The sequence below is a fragment of the Solea senegalensis genome, linkage group LG10 (assembly GCF_019176455.1).
Source record: "Solea senegalensis isolate Sse05_10M linkage group LG10, IFAPA_SoseM_1, whole genome shotgun sequence".
Lineage (NCBI taxonomy): Eukaryota > Metazoa > Chordata > Actinopteri > Pleuronectiformes > Soleidae > Solea > Solea senegalensis.
Genome location: NC_058030.1, coordinates 19,114,763 through 19,139,021, shown reverse-complemented (window position 1 = coordinate 19,139,021; position 24,259 = coordinate 19,114,763). Strand labels below are relative to the sequence as shown.

The following is a 24,259-nucleotide window of genomic DNA, read 5'->3' as shown; positions in this document are numbered from 1 at the left end:
TGTTTAAAAATTAAACAACGAACTTTCAAAAGGGCACTTGTTTGGTCCAGAGGGCAACGGCAGGTGCTATAGCACCACCTAGTGTCTGCCTGTGCGCGCTACTGACAACAAATACGCTACATACAACGTAAGATTGCTTGTTTATTTTAGAGTGTTTAGAGTGTTTTATAACATTTAATATTTGTGAAAATGAAATAAAGGCATATTTTTCAGCATATAGAGCACTTTGGACCGGGTACAGATCAAAAACCACTGTACCTACTTCTCAAATCTGGACTAGATTATACCTACAGAGCCTGAAGATTCATAAAAACATGGTTTATGATTTTTGAAACCTTTATTCTATTTGTGAAAATGCAATAAAGGCACACTTTTGAATATTCACGTTTTATTACTTTCATAATGAATTCAAATTCAATATTGTTCAGGCCATCCTGTCCAGTGAGGAGGAGTCCCACTCTTCTTTTGTGTTTAATGTTTCTCAAGAGATAAACAGAACTTTTGTTTAATGTTTTATTATTAATATAAGTGAGAAAGAAGAATTCTTCATGTCCATAAGATGTTTCATGTAAAAATAAAATGGAAATGTCCTGTTTCTGTCATTTTCACAAATAGAATAAAGTTTTCACAAATCAGAGACTGTGTTTTTATGAACCTTCAGGGTCTGAAGGATAATCTAGTCCAGTGGTTTTTGATCAGGGCTTGGTCTAATGAGGTCTCGGTAAAAAACAAAAACAGTGTATTCTCCCCTCTAGTATTTTCACAAATAAAATAAAAGCGTAAGGCAAAGTTAATGTCTTACCTAAAAGTGTCATAAAAAACAGACAATCAGTCGCACTGCATATTAAGTTAATTTCCCCTTTAATTTAAAAAAAATTCCCCTTAAGTGCCGAATCTCAAGCTGACGAATCGGAGGCTAACTTCAGCGTAACACTCAAAGCAAAACAGGAAGTGCTCGCCGGCGGGAACTTTATTTAACATTATGAAAGCGTTTCCAAAGGCATCGAGGGTTTGAGCCTTTGAGCTTCACGCGGACTGCTTCATTCGTATTTTATTTTGTCATAACTCTTTTCGCGAAAACACCACAAACGCAGAGGTAAACCTGTTATTTGTGAAACTTAGATCTATACGCACGTACAGAAACACGCCTGTTGGGGTTGACAACAAACGGACGTGTCTCCGGCAACTTGTGAGCGTTTTTAGGTTGAACATGAAGACTGTAATAGATAAAATCGTGTCACTGTCAAATGGAGACAATACCGCCGAACTTGAGAAGTACATGTCCACCATCAAAAACGACCAGGTAATCATTGTGACAAAGTTTGCTTAAACGAAATTGTCAACGCCATCCGAAATACTTACCTACCTTCTATTTATTCTCCAGTTAATCGACGTCATTACCAATAGCGCGTTGAAGGGGAAGAAGGTCTGTGCCATAATTAAAGGCATATTTGAAGGTTGGTATGCATGTGCATCATTGTTGTTGGTTCAGTTAAAATGTCTTGTCTTCATGTCAAGGACTTTGGACCTCTCATTTCTAGTCTCTCCTACTTGACACATATTTGAGAAAGTGTTTTTTTTAACGCCATGTCCAACAGCAAGTATGTGTTTTGTTTTCAGGATCTCCCCCGAGTTCCACCGAAGGAGCAAACCGCAGACTTGTTGTTTATCAACACTGCATCCCCCTGTGCGAGTCCAGGGACCTTCAGACGGAGGTGGCAGCTGATATCATCGGAGTTCTGATGCTGGAGGTAAAGAGACAGCGCGCAGAGAAGGCAAACATTTGCCAACGTCGGTCGATTAGTTTTCCCCAGTGTCGATCAACACACTGCCCTATTTTGCACGGTTTACAACGGACCTTTTGCACAACAGCCATTTGGACTGGATACAGTCGGACAATCACAGGTGTAAATAATCACGTTAATGATGGCTGAGCTTCTTCAGTTTCAGAGTGCATGCTGGTTAACTGACTCACCGTTATGACTGAGAAGAAATCAGCACCCTCTCCTAACTGGCTTATTTACATCTGAGTTGTTATATACTAATTATATATATGTAACACACTCCCTTTTAAATAAAGATGTGATAATGTGATCAGGAACACCGGTGCTTATAAAACTATTGTAATTTAACTATAGAGTTCAACTATTTTACTTGGTTTTGAATTTGACAAACCTGTTTCTTTTGTTCCCACGTTGCCGCAGACATGACTGATATTGTTTCTGTCTAATTCCAGTTTTCTCACATTTTCCACAGACTCATGCGCTGTCCGGACCCTCGCTTGCACAACTGGCGTCTCTTTTCGTTGAAGCCATTAAAGTAGGAAAAATGGGAAGTGGGAAATCCCTGGAGCTCTTTCCCACCGTGCTTACCGCACTTGCAGCATGTGAAGCCTTGGCCTATGGCAAAGGTAAGTCCGTAAACTTTGTTTTTTTGATATTACTCGTGTCTTATCTGGTGCTAGAAATAAGGAATTTAAAAGACAATACATTTCTGGCTCTTCTGGGTGTTTGCAATTTAATTTTAGGAGATCTCAGTGGTGAGGAATACAAGAAGCAGTTGATCAACAGTCTCTGCTCAAGCAGGTACATATTTCAATACTGTGTACACATTATTTAGTTTGTTTTCTTCAAAACTCAAATCATTGTTTTCATGCAGATGGGACCCACAATGTGTTATCCACTTGACAACCATGTTCAGGTAAACCTGTTGACTATTGGGCCGTGAAATTCTCAGATACATATATGAATAAATGCATTAATTATCCTTCATTTAGAATAATTTAGTGCACTAACCTCACATTTCAGGGATGTGCCCCTGTCATCAGAGGAGCTGCAGTTCCTGGTGGAGAAAGTGCTACGAATGTTTACCAAACTGGATTTGCAGGAGATTCCACCCCTGGTTTACCAGCTGCTCCTTCTGTCTTCTAAGGTGTGTGTGTGTGTGTGTGTGTGTGAGTGAAACAGTGTTTCCATCATTTGTCATATACTTTTCTTTTAATGATTTAAATACCTGTGCTTGCATTGTCTCTCAGGGCTGTAAGAAACAGATCCTGGCTGGAATCATCGATTATTTTAAGGAGCAAGATATTCTCCAGGAAGAAGAGCAGAAAGATGGAGAGTGAGTGATTCACCCACTTTATTCTTTACTGTATTTACTCTTATTTATATTTCCTACACACTGTTACAGATTATGTGTGTCTGTTGCTTCACCAGGAGCCTGGATTTAGAGGTTCAGTCCATTCCACAGGACCAATTAAGACACGTGGAGGGCACTGCTATCCTCCACATAGTCTTTGCCATACGACTGGACCATGAACTCGGGAGAGAATTCCTGAAAAGTTTTAAGGTTATTCATGAGTTATCTGTCTGAATTGATTTTTTTTAAATATATATAAATGTACACGGTGGCTTTTACTGTAATTCTTCAATTGCATCCCTGCAGACGTCATATGGCGATCTGTGTCCTTTCAGTGCTGCCCTGTTGCTCTCAGTGACACGTATCCAGCGCTACGAAGAGCAGGTGAGGAAATGAAATGATTTTTTTGAGTCATCATCATTCATTCATTTGACCTCTTAGCTAAACTCATTTTTTTTCTTTTCCTCTCACTGTTATGAGTAGGTGTTTGACCTTTTGAAGGGGGTGATCATCAAGAGCTTCAAGGATGAGCAGCTGCAGCAGGGCTCCAAGTTCCTGCGGGACGTCGTGCCTGGCCACTGCAGTGTGGATCACATGATAGTGGGCACAGTCAAGAACAGGTCAGAACATTAAAACATGTATAATTTCTTTCAACATGTTAAACTATTATAAATAAAATGGTAGTGTGTAACTTTTGAATATAAACAATTGTCTGTTACATTCACACAATGTCGATTAAGCCTATCAGCTCCACGTGACTCTTTATTTTAAAGTATAGCGGTGTTTAAGCATTGCAGGATGCAGCATACAAGTCACACACTTACATTAAACCTACATTTGTGTGCCTGTGCAGTGTGTTTGGATGGGATCATGTGACACAGGGACTTGTGCAGCTGGGTTTCTTCCTCATGGACACATTTGGACCCAAACCTGGACCATTTGGCAAGACAACAGAGGGGTCCCCTGCCATAGCCAGGACCCCAGCCCAGCAGGCATGTAAGCTGGGGCGTCAGGTGCTTCTCCAGGGCTTTAAGGTAACATTTGGTTTTCATTTTATTGAATTATCCCAGTGTTAATGAGCGATATTGACTAATTTACTGCATTTATTCCCCTTACTCTTGTTATTCTTCAACAGATGCATGAGCCGATCAGGGGCGAGATACTGGAGCAGGTCTTGAGTCGACTGGTCACAAAGACGGCCTCACCTGTCAGCCATTACTTGGGTAACACAACCTTCAGATGATGGATCCAGATAAGAGATTTAAAATGGTGCCTAATCTGTCTGCGTAGAGGCTACATTTTCACTATGTTTACTTATTTTTGTTTCACTATAACCAGACCTTTTCTCCGACATCGTGAGCTCTGCTCCCATGATCCTCCTGGAGTCTTCTTCCAAGGTGACAGAGACATTTGACCACCTGTCATTTCTGCCCTTAGCCACTGTCCAGGGTCTTCTTAAAGCTGTACAGGTGCCTAAAAACACAGACACACTTTTATTTTTATTGTTTACACACGTTTCTCTTCCTTTATTGAAATGTTTGTTCACGGTTCAATCCCCAGCCCCTGCTCAAGGTCAGTATGTCCTTGAAAGATGCTTTGATTCTAGTTCTCCGCAAGGCCATGTTTTCAAGGTGCGTACGACACACAATGTTTCAGTACAGCAGATTTTTCATGCTGCGACTAATTCTGTGATCAAAAGAATCACAGTTGAAATACCTGCAGTGATTTCTTTCTCTTTTCTCCACTTTAAATGACTCTACCAGCCAGCTGGATGGCAGGAAGTCTGCGGTGACTGGCTTCCTGTTGCTGCTTAAGAACTTTAAAGTGTTGGGCAGTTTGGCATCGAGCCAGTGCAGCCAGGCCGTCTCCTCCAGTCAGGTATACACTTAGAGCTGTGTTTGTAGTCTTTACAGGAGTATGTATCTGAAACAAGGATGTTGGAAAAGAGATGCAAAGCTCCGATGTTCACATTCAGCTTCTTGATGTTTGAATATTTTCTAATTTCTTTGCTCCTTCATGACAGTAAACTGAATATCTTGGTTTGTGGGCAAAACAATATGTTGTCATTTTGAGGGTTTGGAAATACAGATTGACATTTTTCACCATTGTTATCTTCTAAACCAAAATAATCAACTGATTAGGTGATAATGACAAATGTGTACCCTTTGTGAACTAAACGATTGTTTGAAAATAATCCCGAATGTGTATTTATGTCTTGGTCACGGTATTAATCAAATCACTTATTTTTTGGGCTTTAACCTAAAAGATTTTATCCAAGTCTGCTGTATCTACCACCTTAATTAGACCAGCTTCGAAATGTAATGGGTTGTTTGTTCAAAAATCAAATCATGCCAGAAACCTAAACCAGGTGAATGTAAATATGCAGTTTGAAACCTGGTCTGTCTTATAACACGTGTCTTTGCGAACACGTGCACAGGTCCAGGTGGACGTTCATTCTCGTTACAACTCCGCTGCCAATGAAGCGTTTTGTCTGGAGATCCTCAGCAGCCTGCGGCGCTGCCTGGGTCAACAGGCCGACGTTCGCCTTACGCTTTATGAGGCAAGGGATCACTTTTCTATACTCTATAGTTTATTGCATCACAAATACACGTGATAGGAGTAAATAATTCAAATGTCTTTCAACTGTAAATACATGTAGAAGAAAATTTAACAGTTGTAGTATAGCAATTCTTAATATCATTTGAGAAGGACATTTTTATACTGAAGAAGGTCAATTCTTGCCTGTTTCAGGGGTTTTACGATGTTCTCCGTCGCAACTCTCAGCTTGCAAGCTCCATTATGCAGACCCTCTTGTCACAGGTATGTATGTGTGTGTGTCTGTTAAAGGTTCAGTCACCCCTCCGCTTTCCCAAGTGCACCGGGGAACGATGATGACCATCACATACTGCAATGGATGTCATCTTTGTTTGCATTGAGCTTCTGCTTCAAAACATGGTGCTACAAAACAGCCAAATGGCAACCTCTTTCTATTTCAAAGTAATTATACACTTATGCAGAGTCAATTTCTGCCAATAAACCCTCCCTAAATGTAAAACACTGGACCTTAAAGTGCAAACAGTGCAATGTAATAACATGTTTGCTGTCTGACATGACTGTGTGTCCTCAGCTGAGGCGGTATTATGAGTCTGAGCAAGACCTCCTGCCCCCGGTGAAGCTGGAGCCGTGCATCACCGCTCACGGAGACCAAGTCTTCCTCCAGGAGCCACTGGTATCTCTTTCTCCCTCTCCCCAAACACCCCAGCCAGCACTGTGGTGTTGCTGTGTTACTGTCTGCTATAAACAGTGTTTGCTTGTTGTCCCAGGCCCATCTGGTGAGCTGTACTGTTCATTGCCTGCTGTGGCTGCAGAACATGCGGCGATCGGCCAACGCTGCCGACGATGATGATGACGACGACGATGAGGAAGAGGAGGAAGGTTATCAGTCTGAACTCCAGACAATCCTGGAGAGTGTGATAAGACGAATGATCAAGTGTGAACTGGAGGACTTTGAGCTGGTGTGTATCCCTGACACAGTAAAAAAAAAAGATTATGTACACTGCATGCTGTTCAAGAGCGCCTCAACCTTTCCATGTTCGGCATGAGTATTATTTTGTCCTAAATACACACTTTAAGAACCTGTACAAGGCTGTAAAGATGAGACGCATTAACAGTCTGTTAATGTAAAATGTAATAGCTGAGGAAGCAAGATTTAGTGACAACTAATGGAGAGACTACCTTCACATACTAGAAAGGATGTATAAACACTTGCCACTCTCCCTCTCTCTGCTGTTCCCTCCTTCTTTGTTGGTTTATTTGGGCTTCTTCTTCCAAATATAAAACACACACTCTGGCTGGTTTGTCCATTTACACGTCTGCGGTGGTTTACTTTATAGCAGTTATACAAATCCTACCATGTGTAACCATGTTACACACTGGACCTTTTACTGTAATGACTTGTCTGGCCGAGGTAAACACACTAAGCATCCTTAAGGGATGTTTGGAAGGAAACACACATCTGCTTGAGTGTTTTCCTTGACTTGTTTTCTGTTGCTGTGATGTTGCTACCATTAAGTACTTGTGTTTTAATCAGGACAAGTCAGCAGAATTCTCCATGGGATCTAGTGTTGGAGTGAAGAATAACATCTATGCAGTGCTGGTGATGGGAGTGTACGAGGTTCTCATAGAGTACAGCTTCGTCAAATCCAACTACAGGTAGCTGTGTACCACCAATCCCCGCTTTGTTGTTGATGTTTGTGTGGCATAATGTTTTTTTGTTTTTTTTTACAGTGAATGACATACAGTACATGGTGTCCTTGTCTCCCTGTGTTGCAGTAAAAGCTGCTTTGAGGAGCTCATGCAGCTGTTTAACCGCTACTTCAAGCTGGCTGAGATTTTGAAGGAGAAATCTGGTAAAGGTCGAGCACCCTCGCACAAGACCCCCCGCAGTTTACTGTCCTTGGGCTTCATATCAACTTTGCTCACTGTGCTCTTCAGGTAAGCGCTGTTACTCCTTTTGAGATGAAGAAAATATGTTTAATTGTATTGTCTTAAATGTGAATTGATTGTTAATGCACTAGGAGAGCAAAACCTCCACCAAGGCTGCTCAGGTTCCATATATGGATCTCCTCAAAACTTCAGCTCACAAACAGACAAATTCAGCCAAAAACCATAATAACTGAATTGTTGTGGAAAATCTAAAGATGAACATATATCAATTTTTTTTTATTCTCAGAGACAGCACTCAGAGCAAAGAGGAGGCTCTCTCAGTGCTGCGCTCCAGTGGCGAATTCTTGCGTTACGCGCTCAGTGTCGCTGTACAGAAAATCCAGCAGTTGGAGGAAACTGGACACACAGACGGCCCCGATGGACAGAACACAGACAGGACTTTCCGCTTTCTCTGTGACATGACGAGGTTGGAACCCTTTGGCGTAAACAACACAGTTTGAGTCAGACACTAGAGAAGTAACGTGTGGTGTGACCGTGTCTTCCCAGCGTGTTGATGTGGCGTTACACCAACATCCCCAGTGTGGTGGAGGAGGAAGGGAGGAAGGAGAAGAGCTCCAGCTTGTCTCTGCTGTGTCTGGAAGGTCTGCTCAGGGTCTTCACAACCTGTCAGCAGCGTTATCCACACAAGATGGCTCAGCTTCTCGCCAACATGGGTAAAACGTGCAATGTTTTCAAACTGTAAAAGCAGAGCATTCTCATTTTCACCTGACGACAGACAGGGCTTTGTGTTTTTTTTATTGCAGATGTTGCAGAGGACCACCCAGAGCCAGATGAAGGCAACAACACAGAAATGAACTTCTTCTATATTCGACAGTTTCAGGTGTGTTTGTACAGCAGTTTCTTTGGGATGCAGTAGCTTTTTCATCTATTTCACAATTGTGAATATATTTTCATATATGCTTCCTATTTCCGTGTGACAGTTGTGTTTTTAAGGCCATGAACAGTGTTCATTTTGCAGCCTATTTTACCATCACCACTCAAACTCCTTTTCAACAGAGGGCGCTGTTCACCCAGTTAAGTGGAGGAGAGGAGGCATTTAACAGTAAAGAGGCTCAGCTACTGGTGAGCATCCTGAGTGTGCTCTCACATCAGCTGAAGCCCTCGTCCCAACAGGTTGGTGTGTGTGTGTGTGTGTGTGTGTGTGTGAGAACGTGTTTCTCAAATAACTCATTCAGTTTCACTGCTTCCACTTACACATGGTTACATCTACAGTTTATTCAGATGATCACATGGACAGTGAAAATCTGCAAGGAGACTGGTTTTGGTGAGTAACGTTGGTGCAACTTGTCTTGTTAGACGTTTTTTTTTTCTGTTTACTAAATAAATAAAGTAGCAAAGAAACAGGAAATATTCCAATTAAAGACTTATAAATGAACAATGTGACACTCAAACCAATTCTTTGATGATTAAAGTAGTAGGTGATGATCTATCTCCTACAGAGGATCCTGCTTTTTCCAAGGGGCTGCTCTCTCTGCTCTTCAACCTAAATGCTCTCTATAAGAGTCCCGTGAGCCTGCTGCTCCAGTTATGCCAAGACATCCACAGCGAGCTGGGGGATATCGATCCGGTACACACACTCAGTGATACCCACATATTATTCCATCTTACTAATTACATTCCACATCTGTATACAGTACATTTTATATGTGAGTGTAAAATGTTGGCATGTCTATGAAAGGAAAACACAAAGTGGATACATCTCCATACCTTCTCTTTCTGTGCAGGAAGTGGAGGTGGAAAATCAGTCACATTTTGCCATCATCAACACCAAGACAACTACGACTGCAACAGTGAGCGTTTAGTTTCTGAATGGAGGCATCTGATTTTCTGTGACCGTGGTTTTGTGTCATGTTGTTTCAGGCTTTGTCGTCATTTTTTTTATCTGTTTTCCACAGCTGCTGGTGCTGTCTCAGGTTGACCGAGTGCTTGATGAATTGGAGTGGTTGATTGCCAGAAAGAAAATTCAGACGGCTTCTGACAAATCTGGCTCTGGTAAGAATCCTGTCACACTGCTGCTCACTTGGATTCAAGGGGAATAAAACACAGACTGAAATGTTGCTGTGTCCTTGGTGCATAGACGAATCCACCCAGACCGCAGATCAGCAGGATCCCATTGAGAAAGCGGTGACGCTGCAGCTCGGGAAGCTTCTGACCGCGTTAAACGAGCTGGTCCAGACGTCTCTGCCCTCTGGGACCTGCACCGCAACACTGCTGAGAGAACTGAGCCGCACATACGCCATCCTCACCACTCTTGTCAAATATGTACGTGTATGTGTGACCGTGGTGTGTTGACGTGTGTGGGCACTTTACACAAAAACATGAACATGTGTCCTGTCTCTCCCTTTTTTGTTTCAGTACATCCAGGTGTGTGGTACCCAGCACGGTACGCTGCCTGCACGCTTCGAGAAGCTGGTGAGTCGCGTGTCACAGTTTGAACCTTACGTTTTCTCTGACATTTTCCTGATCTAATGTTTCGTGTCGCCCGTGCAGGTCAAACTCTCTGGCTCACACCTAACACCACAGTGCTACTCTTTCATCACACATGCACAGGTACAAATCCATTCACACATCAAGTCCCCTCTGATGTGTTGTGTGTTTTATTTAATGAAGGAACGCGTTTCCCCTATTAGAGTGCTGAACTCAATGGTGCAGGTGCCGATGACAAGAAGAAAAAGAAAAGGGCTGAAGTGAGCGTGGCTGCTTCTGTAAGGACACTTTACCTCTTGCTATTGTGTCACTGAAAATATTGCGATTGATGACGACAAGTGTACTGTAAACATCCCATTTATTCTTTCTTTTGGTAGGCAAAACTTCTGCGAGAGACAAAGACCATCCCTGAACTGATCTTTAGCATTGAACAGTATGAGAAATATCTCATTACACTCTCAAAGAAATCAAAGGTGTGCACAGACGTACAAAGGAAAATATGAAGGAAAAATACTGTAATTTCTGGCATCTAAGTCTATGTTGTTGTCCAGGTAAATCTGATGCAGTACATGAAGCTGAGCACCTCCAGAGATTTCCGCATCAACGGTGCTACTCTGAACGCTGCCCTGCAGGAGCAGGACGACAGCCAAGAGGCAAGTCCCATCTCATCCTGTAACTCATGTATAACTGTACTGTCAATTTCACATCAACGCATCATGGATCTTCCCAGAAGAAAAGGATGGTCTGTAGTAGCACATCCCACTTGCACTTTTACTAGCTGCCTCTACAGTTCTAGTATAGTGAAAATGGCAGATACAGATTTAGAAATTCTGGATGCTTTAGTAGCTTTTAAATCTGGCATGGAGAAGCATTTCTGTTTCCCTTTGTCAAGTCGATAGAAGACAATATGCAGATACTGTCAGACTGTCTGTAATCTACACATCTGGGATTCTATTTTTCAGTGTTTGTTCCATCTTGTGCTCCTTTCAGACTCAAAACTCTCAGGAGTCACAGGAGACACAAGAACCCAAACAGAAGAAACGGAAACAGTGAGCCGACGCTGAACTCCAGTGTTTCACACGTCACATTCCTCACAGGTCTGAATTGCTGCTGAACAGTCTCTTGGCAGTTTTGTGCTATCTTTCTTTGTTCAGTGAGCCTTTAGTGATGTTGATGATTTCGTAGACGTCCAAGGCTTCGCCTGTGGAAAGACAGTGTGTTCACATTTTACAAAAGCAACATGGGTGTATTTCCTGACACACATTTCTATTTTACATCACTACAAGGACTACAAAGTATTCCTGTTTCAGTCTCATCCAGATGAACTCTCTACTTATTTTTTTTGTTAAGATACATGTTACTGTTAAGAATTGTTCTGTTAAAGGTAGCACAGTTATAAAGATATGATACTTGTTTTATCAGTCTTTGGTTACACGAACGGAAGAAAAAGTAAGATCCCCTGAAGTTTGTTTTAAAATAAAGTTTTCTTTGCTTTTTTCTTTCTCACACGGGATTTTGTAGGTATCAGGGGTAAAGTATTGTACATAGTGTTTTGTATAGTTAAAACTTTAAATGTTATTTCAAATAAAAAATTAAAAATGTAAGCCACGATCAATTACATCTGATATTTGCTTGGGCTTTATGATCCTTTATTTCCCCTCCTGTTTTTTCTGTATATATCACAGTAAATAAATTTTTTAGTTTTACATTTACGATGCCTCATGCTACAGAAACTTCGATTAGATGCAGATGAAGGTTTGCAGAACTCACCAGGCGAGAGACCATATCTGCGTTCCAGACCCGTGGGGTTAGAGGGAGTCACACAGTCCATGGTGACCTCCTTCCTCAGACACTGGTCAATGTCAACTGCACTGAAGAAAGCTACTGACTGAGGAAGGTCCTGCATATCTAAGGCATGGGCAAATGCACTCCTGCCCCAAACAAAATACAAACGCGGTTAGTTCACTGCCTGATTCACAGCAAATCATTTGACAAAGTTATAAACAATTCTTTATCTGCGAGCAGACCTCGTGAGTAGGTTTGTGATCTGAAGTGCGAGCGCCGCCCGGTAGCGGTCTTCACTGCGGACGAGGTACCGCACCTCGTCATGGATGCTGATGCAGAAGCGGCCGTCGATGTTGTACTCCTCAAAGAGCCACTTCATGGCCACCAGCATCAGATGAAGGTAGTCCACCGCTGAGCTCTGGACCACCCAGTTCACTCTGCTGGTGATAAACTGACAAAACAAAAAGAGACGGCGATGGAAACATTAATATCCACCTTAAGAGGTAAGATTCTTTTGTAACTCAGGACCACAATTTTACCAGGGACTGGAATTACCAACCAGCAGGTGCTCTGCTGACCAACAGTGTTTCAGTCTGACTGAATAAATGCTTCTTGTCCCCTGCCCGACTCTGTGCTGTTGCTGTGTATACACATACACTCCCTCAGCTGGGTCTAGTTCTGGTCTAGTCTTCAGATGAAGGACACAGCATACAAATAATGTTACATTATTTCTGTTCACGAAGACCAAACATTACAACCTGTGTCTTCCAAAAGGAATTTCATAATTAAAAGAAAAATATTTTGTAAAGCAACACCAATCCATGTTAACTTTTGTGCCAAATTTGAGTCGATTCTTTTGAGACATTCTTGGGTATAAAGCACTCACAAGGCAAAAAGTGGGGTACAGCAGTCCATCACAGGGTCACATAGAGACAAACAACTATTCACTCTCACATTCACACCTACAGTCTATTTAGAGTGCCTAATCCCCAAATCTGCATGCTTTTGGACTGGCATAACATCAGCACACAAATATACATCCAGTCACTACTAAACTAAACATCTGGGATGCTGGTTGTCTTGAATATTCTGTGACAACCCTCACTGTAAATTATAGGTTCCATTGCCAGTTGGCTGTGGACAGTTAAATTGTGAATTTCCTCGTACTAATGATTTGATTTTTTTTGTGTCTCTCACCTCATCCTTAACTGCCTTTGGCTCCAGTGCTCGGCTAATTCTGCAGCCCAGGACAGGAGTGGCCGGCTGTGCTGAATGAGCGATACTCTCCAGCTTATTGAACATGTCCGATTCAGTTCCTCCAGCCCACAGACGTTTTCCCACTATGTCCCACCTCTTTCGCCTCGAGCTGAGGAACAGAGAAGGGGAATACAGTGAAAGGAGCAAATGAGGGGATGTAGGTAGGAGGATATAATATTGTGTTGTGTTCAGGAGAAGATTTGGCTGCTCTCTCACCAACTTGAAGCCAGTCTAGAAATCCTCCTCAACTCCTGCAGGGAGACACTTCCATTTTCCTCCCTATGCACCTCTATATCCAGCTCTTTGACCAGCCACTCACCCTCCTCTGACAGATTGTATCTGACAAAATAAGCACAAATATGCAGAGCTAGAGGTCAACTTAACCCAGCCAAGTAAAAATACATCATTACTTGAAGACACAAACAATTTGTTGAGTATACCTGCGTATACCCTTGGTTAAGGCATACATCTGCCTGGCCTTGCTGGCAGCTTCAACCTGACTGAGACGGTGGTTGAATTGCATGAGCAGCCTCTCTGCAAAGGGTTGTCCTGCTCCGTAGATGCGTCCATAGTTGAACACCTTTGCATGCTCTCTGCTGATACCCACAGCATCTGCAGTGCGGCTGTGCAGGTCCGTGCCCTGGCTCTTCTTCCCCTGAAGGGTCATCCAGCCAAATGCTGTACAACCTGATGATTTCAACAGTTGTCAGGATGAAACGCAGCTAAAACAAAAAATATCATTTTTAAGTATGAAAAATGGCCCGAATGTGTCCTAGAATCTGAAGATAAAAACCACATTCAGAGGGGGTTTGAGGACAAATGTGTCCACATTCACTGTCCCCAGGACACATAACAGTCCTTTGCTGACCGCCTGCAGTTTCTTAGTGAACACATTTTTTTTTTATACTTATCAGCACCCACATATATTGATTGTAGTCTCACTTTACTAACATTATGTTGCTGTTGCCTCTGTCTGTCCTCACATAGAACAAATCACTTCTGAATGAGCTACATCTCGGATCAGTGTGTTTACATGACATATTTTTATTCCAAGAGAGTCATGTAATCAACATTGTATGAAATCAACCCGACGATCAATCATCTGTTCTGAATCGCTCAGAACAGATGTCAATTCCAGGTCTGAACGGGGATGAGAAATGATTTGACTAATCTCACCGTGCATGGCAGCAAAGTGAGCCTCTCCTAGAACTGCAGCAATCCACAGCTCCTGAGAGTCGACATCTGCTCCAACCAGGTGATACCCGGGTGGCACCTGCACCATGGCCTTCAGCTCGCTGCCTACTCGGTCCCGCTGTGGACACAAAATACTGCAATTTTTTGTCATACGACGTGATGTGCATCTTTTCTTGATCGACTCTTACCCGAGCGTTACTGGCAGTCAGCCATGTTGGTTCCACAGCCCGACGTGTTACTGTTCCAGCAGTTACGACCTGAGGTAATATGGCACCATACTGGCCCTCTTCATCAAATTCTTTGTTTCTATGGGAGGACATTTTTAATGTACACTGAGTGTTTCCCCCTTATATATCAGATCACTATCAACTACTGTAACTGAGGCACCAGACAAACCTGACAACGGTGCGTGGAAGCTCTCCTTTACGCAGCCACAGCACCATCTGAGAGCTGTGAGGGCACACAGAGAAATCACTGACTTTATCCTGAACAAAGCTGATCCACAAACATGAGGAAAACTAACAGCTACCTGACACGTTTATGGGCATTCCTCCAGAAGGACATCATTTTGTTGATCTCCAGAGCTCGAGTGGCATTCGTTCCACTCCGTCCTGCCCCGAGTGTTCCGTCCTCCATTTTGGCCAGAAAGTCTTTTGAAAAAGGACTGCCGACGTTGTTTTGATTACCGTCCTGAAACAAAAATATCCGGTGAGATCGTTTTGGTGAGAAAAGCTACGGTTTATTTAGGAGACTTCAAGGAAACTGCTGAAACTTCACTTTACCTTGTGAGGTAATTTGAAAAACCAGCACCCTGGGATATTTACGTCATTATATGGACCGTTTCCATGGTGATAATGGCACTGGCTATGCTCAGGGACATTAGGGGAATCCTGGGAATGTTGTTGACAGAAGACAAAATGGTGTCTCACACTGAAGAAAATGTAGAATGAAAGCAACAATACACAGCACAATACCGTCATAAATGAATTCATGGTCATAGATTGTAAATAAAAACAGGTGTAGTTTTGTGGTGAAGCCCAGGAAGTAAGTCTGTGAACTTCCAGTTGCAAACACCGGTCAAATTGTACAGTCCGGGAATTTACGAACAGTATGTTCATGATATAGATAATAATTTACTCACAGCATGTTTTTTTACTCTGGTCCTTTCCCCAGGTCTCATCATTTTAACTTCAATATCTTCCGTCAAACTCTCCAGGGAACCCAACTCCTCCACCTTAATGTGCAATAAGAAGAAACAAAAACATCTTTGTCATGACACAAACACCTCAAAAGGAGAAAGCGTTACCAACCACCTTGCCAAATTCAAATGATTAAAAAAGTTGATTTATTAGGGACAGACATTTTCACCATTTAATGACTTATTTCACAAAAACACAGAGCTGGTTTAGCTACAGTCCTGCTCTCCCTCTTTCTCTATATGTGATACCTGCAGCCTCACAGCAGGAGTCTTTCTGTTCTTCTTCTCTATTCTATTTCCTCATCTCAAGGAATTTTAAAGAAAGTGTCAGAGTGTGTGTTTTTATAGGAGCAGGAGCATTATTTATTTTGTAACATATGCAATTTGTGAAGAGGAAAAACTCTGCATTAGCTTTACATGATCTTTAAAACAAACCAAAAAAAACCCAACACAATTTGATGCTGCATTAATCATGAATGTTTGTACCTTTGACCATACTGCGCTGTCAGTCAACATGAGATCATCTGGAAGACTGGAGTCCAGATCCTGAGGACGCTCTTTGCTGTTCTGCTCACAATACTCTCTGTAAACGCTCTCAATAGCTCTGTGAAACACAACAATGCTTTTCATTTGCACTTTAAATCTGAGGCTGAATAAAAACGACACATAAACAGCCATTCATGAAGACGCTAACACGCTTATATCTTTTATGAGAAGTACTCTATCATGCTTGGAAGTCATGAGCAGTGGATGAAGTACCTGTGTGGGCACACAGGTCCAGTGTCTTCCTCCTGAGAATCAAGGTTGTCCCTACGTCCAGGTACCAGATAGCCCCATCCATGTTTCTCTGAGTAATGCAGAGGGAATCCATCCCATGTCAGACCCATCAGCTTCGGCGTCAGTCTCATCTGTAGGCTGATCAGGCTGGCTCCAGGTGACCAGCTCTCCTCCTCTGACATCTTCTCACACAGCTTACGATACCACCTGACGACACCATAAAGAGAAGGACTGATGTATCTATAGGTAGAAAAGGACAATAACGTGGATTTCTTTGGCTGCAGTGGTCTGGTTGTGCTCTTACCCAGGATGTCCAGGCAGATGTTGCCTTCTCTTAGGAAGTCGGCTTACTGTTTCCTTCAGTTTCTCCACAGCCAGTCTGCTGGGGTGAGCATTTGCCATCTCCTCTTCAGATGGTGGACCTGGATCTAATATGACGAGAACTCAACTGTAAGAAAGACGGCTTTAAAAAAACAAACGAATATCCAGCTTCTGAGTGCTTTTACCTTCTTCCGTTTCTGGAGGAGGAGGAGGATTAACTTCTGTTTCAGCTGATTTTTTCAACTGTTTCTTCTTGCTGGCTGTTACTTTCTTCTGCTTGAACTCCTGCACGTCCCACTCCAGATCCCAAAGCCACGGGTCATCTTTGTATCTTAAATGTTAAATGTATGCTGTTCAGTGGATTTTTTGTACAAAGCACAATAGAGAACACATTTCTTGGATTTAAGTAGGCAACAATCTATCATACTTCATCACCATTAAGTATTAGATTTAGTGACATCTAATGGTGAGACTGCAAACCTCTCATTACTCCCTCCTACTACAGAAAAGCAGTGACCTTCACAAAGGGACGTCAACTGTTGTAACAATATGGCAGAGCAAAACGGCCGTCTCCAAAAATCTCCCTTGCCTAAATCAAAAAGGCTTATTCTAAGATAAGGCAGATTATCTTTATTTTAAAGCAGTTATACACTTATCAGTAGTATAAGTTTAATTTTGGCTGATAAACCTTTCTGAATATTACACACAGGATCTTTAAATGTAAATGTTTCCCCACCTCTCATCCTGCAGCAGTTGGCAGGCGTCGTCTGCCAGGGTCATCAGAGATTTCTTCATCTCCCTCTGCAGCTCTTCATAAATGTCTTGGGAATCTTCCAGGTATCGATTCCAGTTTTGATTGACAGGCAGGTAGCTCACGCCCATTTCCAGCATGCCTGCAAAGGTCACTGGATGAGGACACCTTACAAAAGACAATCAAGACAAGATTAATGATGCACAATTAACCATTGTGTGTGTTGATGCGAAAACACACTGAATCATTGTATTTGTAGGTTGAGATGCTCTGACCTTTCCATGAAGAGAGGCAGCTGTTCTAGGAAGACTTGGTGTGTGGCCTCAACATCCATGGCGCAATACTGCATCAACTCCTGAAGAGGTCAGCAAAGGCACAATTATTTGCCAACCTGCTCTTCGTGATGAATGCAAGTCACAAGACCTTTTAGAAACAACTGCATTTGACTTATGATGACCGACAGTCTGGCACAGTTTATAATGAACCTCTGACCTGGAAGTTGTTCCTGACATCCATCATGGTACCCTTGACAAATATCTCTCTGGCCTCTTTCTTCAGTGGTGGCCCTCCAACATACAGTGAGTGGACATCAGCGAGGTTATTAATGCTGCTGATATTCACCCAGTCCCATGAGCCGACCTGCACGCCACAAATAGCCACACTGAGTTTTGCGGATGTGAAAACAGCAATAGGACAAGTAAAAATGTGATGTGGAGAAACTTTGGAGACAAAGAGACAAACCATTGTGCCCTCTCTTTTTTGTCCAGTCTTTTTAATGTGTTCCTTGACCTCCTGAAGACCCCGCTTCTTGCCCATCTTACTGGCCATCCACAGTGTGCGCTGGAACCCAGTCAGTCCTGATATGGCCATATGAAGACTCATGGTATCCATGAAGCGCACCTTTGAACCCTTTAGGAAAAAAGGAAAAAAAAACACATTGTTTTCTGTTGTATACAGTAAATAAACTTTCCTGAGATACAAACAACAGAACTTCCCATTTACTTCCACAACATAGGTTGAAGAGGTCAGGATGCTAGGAAGCGGTTACCTTGAGTAAGTATTGCTCCTTGATGAATGATCGGTCAAAACTGACATTATGGCCGACGATTAGCCTGTTTTTCCACAGGCCTCTCGGAGGGTAGACAGAGTTTGTCGGTGTCTCAAGTGGTATGAGGTCAGCAAGCGTCAGCTGATTTGACCAGGAGTATCGTTCTTCAATCAGACGCTTACTGCACCAGGAATACCTAGAAAGTGGGAGATTGATAAAGACAATTAATACAACTGCTGCCTGTTTTAGAAAAGCACATTTATGTTTTTTTTAATCCTAGTTTCCTTTCGTGGGGCTATATAAATCCATCACCTCGCTACACCATAGTTAACTTAATCAGTCAGATTTTATTTGAGTTGCCAAATAATAACTGTGTCTTTTACTTTAGATTTGTGTGGATGTGTTTTATATAATATCTATAGAACAAAGTTAAGATGAATTCATCAAACATACACTGTATCGCTTGGAAATGCCTGGTTTACCCATTCAAATTTATTTTACAGGTTACTTTTTACTGTCAGAAATGTTGTGAATTGGGTTGCGGTAGTGTGTTGTATTTGAAAAGTTACAATAAATAATTAAATGCCTGTAGGTGCATGTCTTCCATTTACATCATCAATATAGTTCTTCATCCTCACCAGTTAGTGGGAGACAGAGCGACCGCCATTGTGGGACACCGTCCCTCTGACATGCACACCTCCACATCAAACACCAGAGCTGACTCCTCTGGGAAGTCCACCCTCTGACTCTCCCCATCGGACCCATAGCGCGTCCAGCCAACTTCCCACTTCCACTCCTGTGGCATGGGAGGGAGCTCGGCCTGCTGCAGGTCAATGGCAGCCTCAAGGTATGGAAGGCTCTGATTCTGGGCCAGGACACGGAAGTGTTCATCGATGTTTTTGCCATACATCTGAGGAAGTTTCAGCTCGACGTCTGGCAACAGTGACGTTTCTTTCCCCCACAGTTGGTGTTTTTGTAAATGCCTGATGCCGCGCTCCACATCTTCCTCTCTGTATTCTGGTTCCTGTCCTTGGAAGATTTGCTTATGGAGGTTCTTTGACAGCATCTGAATGTTGAGGGGATTCCGACGGGTCTCTGTGGAGCCCTTGTCTTGAAGGGAGTGAGGCTTGGTGGAAAGCAGGGAGCGCAGGCATGTCCATTGTGGAGAGATGAGATGCCTCTGCAGAGGACAGCGAAACACATGCAGCATCACCTCATGGGGACTTCACAGCAGAGCTGGAAGACAGTGAAGCCACACCAGCAACATGATTACAAGGAAGGACAGAAAGGAAGTGCTACATGGCTCCAGCTCATCTGACAGGTGCTCTTTAGCCAAACAAATGTTTTCTTCTGGTCATATTACTCATGTCTACCTATTACCTATTACCTATTTTGCATATTTTTCAGTTTGAGCTCACAGTTAATATCAAGCTTTTGCGTTAAATTAAGAGCCAAAAACAACGTTAGCATAATGATCTAATGTGACGGTAAAATTATTGACCTACATTACTGGGCCACATGAATACAGCATTATTCAGTTTATCAACGTTTAGCATGATGTTTTCCACCGAGGAAAGTGTTGCTAACCTGAGAGCAACTACACACCTTTGTAGCCATTACATGCTTGCTAAATGTTTTGGTTATATTCGGAACGAAAGCAAAGGAAAGGAAGCTTACCGTTGTTGTGTTATCTTGAGTAATTTTAAGTTATCAAACAATAACACAGCGTCACCTCACCACAGGACATGAGGCTGATGCTTCAGCATGTCAACATCTCAGCGACTCCACAGGCTTCTGAAGCAGGACAACTCTTTAGCGCCGCTAAGCGGCCCGGATGACTGCACCAGCAACCTGCAAGCAATTGTACCGCAGTTGTACAGAATTCTCATAAATTCTGTGTTCGGCAGGAAATCGGAACGCGGAATAATATTTACAGCATAAAGCAGTGATTAAACACCAGAATTTTAACAAAACTTTTACCTACTCACTGTCTTTTATATAAAACTTGTCGTACGACTTCAATTTAATCACCCCGACCGCGTGGCCTAATGGATAAGGCGTCTGACTTCGAATCAGAAGATTGCAGGTTCGAGTCCTGCCGTGGTCGATCTTTAGTCATTTTATAAAAAAATCTGATTGAAATGAAACCTCCTCTTCAGTTCAATATTGATCTACTTACAACAATAGAAGACTAGTATTATTTGTTGCTGTGCCACCAAGGACTAGTAGTAGTGGTCAATTTAGCGCATAAAACTTGTGTATATGGTGGTAAAAGTACCGGCAGAGGATGAGGCAGTGTCGGGCTTATTTCACTGCAACACCTTGCTCCAGCCAATAGTCCAGTGACGCTCTGCTCAAACGGTAACTGCGTTTTGCTTCATCCATCCATTGTCATAAAATAAAACAAACGATGCTATTTTCTTCTTAACACACTGCGTTTATCTTCGCTAAAGGTGTGGGATAAAAATCCTCCTGTGTTTGTTTGTGCTTTGTCTTCGCTTCTTGTCAGACGATGGCGGATGACACAGAGGATGTGGAGCTGGACTTTGCTGATGACGAGCAGGAGAGGGCGCGGAGAGGCGCAGTCATGAGGTGCACTGCAGAAAATATTATTATTATACCTTTATTTTGTGCGTTCTTTTCACTTTGATTTGGGATCGTCAGTTTGAGAATTTGCTACCTGTCATAGTTCAATATAAAATGAAATAAAATAAACAATTGCAGTGACCTAAGTGGACATTTTCCCTCACATGCAGGCTTCTTTTTCCTTTTATAGTTAATGCAATTATAATAACAAGTCCCCTTGTCTACTTTAGTGTTCTCGCAGTTTAGGGTCATTCATCCAGAGGATCCAAACCAGGGGCCCTGATACCAGCTGGTGGGCCCCAAAGCTCCATGGGGGGTCATGAAGCCCTTTTGATTTCAAGGTTATAATAACTGATGTGTAAAATATAGAACATTCATTTCATTTTTGGTGAGTAAAACAACTTAATTTAAGGGTTGCACTAAAAATGTATTCACTGAATACGTCAATAACAACAGACTTTGTTTGTTTGATGATCGTGTGGGATCATGGGAATTGGTGGCTTATTTTGTCCACGGCAGAGCACGCAGCAAGTGTCAATGAGTATTCTTTGTCTATCAGTGAGAAATACACACTATAGAACCATTCAACAAAAATATTAGTCTTGTTGTTTTGAGATATTTTGATGCACAAATACGACATATTACATCTTTAAAAGTGTGGTGTGTAATATTTAGGAGGGTTTATCTGCAGACAAGAAGTATGTATTCAAAAAAAGGCCTTGCTTTATGGAGACTATTTATCTTATTAAGATTTATTTATGGATCTTGTCATGTTTCTACTTTTTAAACAAAGAACAACGTCCTTAATGGTGTGCAACATCCACCTGTCTCTTACAGTCTCATAGATGTCATTTTTTCTTACACACTAGTCCTTAAAACTTACCATATAGTTAAAAAATAAAAGTAGTGACAACGAGGATGTTTGCAAATGTGACACACGAGGAGGAAGCTGAATTTCTCAAAGAGACGGCTCAGGAAAAACAGTCTCAGAGTGCTCATGAAATGTCAGGCTGCTTGGAATGTGTTTGTAACAGGAATATTACAAGTATATTATAATACAAAAGAGAATTGTATTCCTAAAATATAAAGAGAAAGCATTTAACACCTTGCAATTTCCACAGAAGGTAATCTGTTCTAAACTATAAAATTCTACTCAGAATATAAACACATAAAAAGTATGGGTCCTCAAGAAAAGGTTTTGTAACCACTGATTGCTAATCTGAAGTTAATTTCCTGCCATTGCAGACATCCCCTGGCCTCCTTCTTCCACCTGTTCTTCCGAGTGGTCGCCATCATTGTCTATGTGCTCTGTGACTGGATCAGTAAGAACTTTGCATCATGTTTTGTGCTGATCATCACTCTGCTTTCCTTTGACTTTTGGTCAGTCAAGGTGAGAGCTCCATTACGTTTCAGTCCAGTTCTACACACTCAGTATACATCACTTTATTTTCTTCCTCGTCCCCAGTTCCTATGGCACAGTTGTCCTGTGTTGTTTCAGAATGTGAGTGGCAGACTGTTGGTGGGACTGCGCTGGTGGAATCAAATCGATGAAGAGGGACGGAGCCTCTGGGTGTTTGAGGCCAAAAAAGTGAGACACTGTATTTGTCTGTGTGTGTGTGTGTGTGTGTTTTAGCATCCTTTCTGGTACAAACTGTAGTCCTCATGGAGACCAAAACCAGGTCCTCTATCTTTTTTTCTGAGGAAGTGGATAAGTTTAGGGCTAACATCTGAATTATGGTTAAGGTTAGAGATAATCAATCCATGTCCTTAAAAGGATAGCTGCATGAACCCGTGTGTCTGCGTGTCTTTGTGAAGACCCAAAAAACGAATAAACCATAGGGAGTGAGGATATTTTGTGTGTTCCTCACATTCTGTCACTCATTAAAAGTGCTTTTTGAGGGTTAATATTTGGCTTTAGGGCTAGGGTTCGAATTGGGTGTAGGTTTAGGTTATGAATTTAGTTGTGATTGTTAAGGTTAGGGTAAGTGGCTAGAATGCATTATGTCTATGAATGCTCTGATTGCTGTGCAAACGTGTGTGTGTGTTGTGCAGACTCCCAGCGGCAACACTGGGACAGAGGCAGAGGAGAGGATATTTTGGCTGGGTTTAATCGTCTGTCCTCTCATTTGGACATTCTTCTTCTTCACCTCCCTCTTCGACTTGAAGATTAAATGGCTGGTGAGACACATGTTGCTCTTGAGTGTGCCCCTGCCCACCTGTCTCACATAATACACACCTGCACATCCCCATTTGTCTGTCAGTCCATCGATCTGTCTCTCTCTCCCCCTTAGTGTCTTGTTGTGGCCAGCATTTCCCTCCAAGTGGCGAACCTCTATGGATATCTACGCTGCAAATCAGCGGGACAAGATGGCCGGCCTCCAGCCTCCCACTCTTTCCCAGGACAGCACCTCCTGCAGCGTGTGAGTGACAGACTGCAGCATTCAGCCTGGACATTTTGTCCTGCTCGTTTATGTTGAACATGAGCTCACAGATCATTTGTCCTCTTCCAGCCGGACATCATCTTTGGAATCCTATGATGACTGCCGCTGCTATCACAGCCTGTGTGTGTGTGTGTGTGTGTGTGTGTGACAGACTGCATCTACTTGAATGGCCATGTGCCTTTGTCTCCTGCTGCTGACTGACTGCTCACATGTTGTCCATGATTCAGTCCATGTCTGTTGTGTCAATAAAAGAGAAGTGCATTTTACATTGTGTCCGTCAATATCTCTGTGCGCGCACACACACACACACATACACACACCTGCATTATGACAGAAATCACACAGCTAAATCTGATGTAAGCTATATGCCAGTAAAATGTCAGTAAAGGATTTTTGTTCAGCTATAGGTTATTTAAATTCCTATTTTATTTTGCAGTTTAGTATAAATTAACCCGTGTGCACAGGTCAAAATATTCATTTCAAGACTAAATATTCAGTGAGACAGATTTGGAGTTGGGATGCAGAGGTAGTTTGGTGATTAAATCACCAAACACTAGTGGATCTATTCACTCAATCAAAACTGTTCAGAGACAATGAGTAGCCTGTCACCTACAGTCTATCCTTCAGTTTAGTCTACTAATTCAGTTTAGTCTACTCTAATTATATGCAGCAATTGTGGATAAAAAATATGTCTTATTTGTTTTAATTAAGTGTTAAAATTACATTTTATTCAAACTTTTCAGGTCTGGAGTTAAAATACTAAAATGACTCTTGACCATGGCTCTTGGTCTCATGGCCAGGACTTGCCATTGACCTCAAAGATCCTGTAT

General features: G+C 42.2%; 3 protein-coding genes and 1 non-coding gene across 5 annotated transcripts; 3 read left to right on the top strand and 1 right to left on the bottom strand.

The window, feature by feature from the left end:
• Nucleotides 1-964: 964 nt before the first annotated feature.
• Nucleotides 965-11,675, top strand: fanci (FA complementation group I). Of its 2 annotated transcripts, XM_044035798.1 has the most exons (37): nt 965-1,303; nt 1,385-1,457; nt 1,621-1,751; nt 2,257-2,410; nt 2,528-2,585; nt 2,659-2,700; nt 2,808-2,931; nt 3,035-3,120; nt 3,216-3,348; nt 3,445-3,522; nt 3,622-3,758; nt 3,992-4,172; nt 4,274-4,361; nt 4,477-4,607; nt 4,699-4,769; nt 4,902-5,016; nt 5,576-5,698; nt 5,890-5,958; nt 6,266-6,367; nt 6,462-6,653; nt 7,229-7,350; nt 7,471-7,632; nt 7,871-8,050; nt 8,131-8,297; nt 8,388-8,464; nt 8,641-8,757; nt 8,857-8,908; nt 9,084-9,211; nt 9,369-9,434; nt 9,540-9,636; nt 9,722-9,906; nt 10,000-10,056; nt 10,135-10,194; nt 10,275-10,349; nt 10,449-10,544; nt 10,623-10,724; nt 11,062-11,675. In XM_044035798.1, the coding sequence occupies exons 1-37, from the start codon at nt 1,211-1,213 to the stop codon at nt 11,122-11,124; spliced, it is 3,987 nt and encodes a 1,328-aa protein (XP_043891733.1). In that variant the 5' UTR covers nt 965-1,210; the 3' UTR covers nt 11,125-11,675. The 2 variants fall into 2 exon arrangements, with proteins under 2 accessions (XP_043891733.1, XP_043891732.1); XM_044035797.1 differs by having other exon boundaries at nt 10,623-11,675.
• polg (polymerase (DNA directed), gamma) lies at nt 11,208-20,211 on the bottom strand. The gene is made up of 23 exons (XM_044035799.1): nt 20,080-20,211; nt 19,041-19,638; nt 18,403-18,598; nt 18,096-18,263; nt 17,847-17,993; nt 17,630-17,709; nt 17,340-17,522; nt 16,789-16,934; nt 16,587-16,710; nt 16,265-16,489; nt 15,992-16,109; nt 15,449-15,541; nt 15,090-15,197; nt 14,837-14,997; nt 14,704-14,757; nt 14,496-14,613; nt 14,290-14,425; nt 13,554-13,800; nt 13,330-13,452; nt 13,054-13,222; nt 12,099-12,307; nt 11,842-12,002; nt 11,208-11,272 (listed from the first exon to the last, which is right to left on the bottom strand). The coding sequence occupies exons 2-23, from the start codon at nt 19,610-19,612 to the stop codon at nt 11,208-11,210; spliced, it is 3,603 nt and encodes a 1,200-aa protein (XP_043891734.1). The 5' UTR covers nt 19,613-19,638; nt 20,080-20,211.
• Nucleotides 20,212-20,436: 225 nt separating this feature from the next.
• On the top strand, nt 20,437-20,509 carry trnar-ucg. Its single transcript has one exon. It is a non-coding gene; the product is annotated as a tRNA-Arg (tRNA).
• Nucleotides 20,510-20,700: 191 nt separating this feature from the next.
• Nucleotides 20,701-23,695, top strand: LOC122775702 (Golgi apparatus membrane protein TVP23 homolog A-like). Its single transcript, XM_044035800.1, has 7 exons — nt 20,701-20,763; nt 20,912-20,994; nt 22,234-22,378; nt 22,487-22,576; nt 23,041-23,166; nt 23,280-23,408; nt 23,499-23,695. Exons 2-7 carry the CDS (start codon nt 20,915-20,917, stop codon nt 23,523-23,525), a joined length of 597 nt encoding a protein of 198 aa, XP_043891735.1. The 5' UTR covers nt 20,701-20,763; nt 20,912-20,914; the 3' UTR covers nt 23,526-23,695.
• Nucleotides 23,696-24,259: the final 564 nt, after the last annotated feature.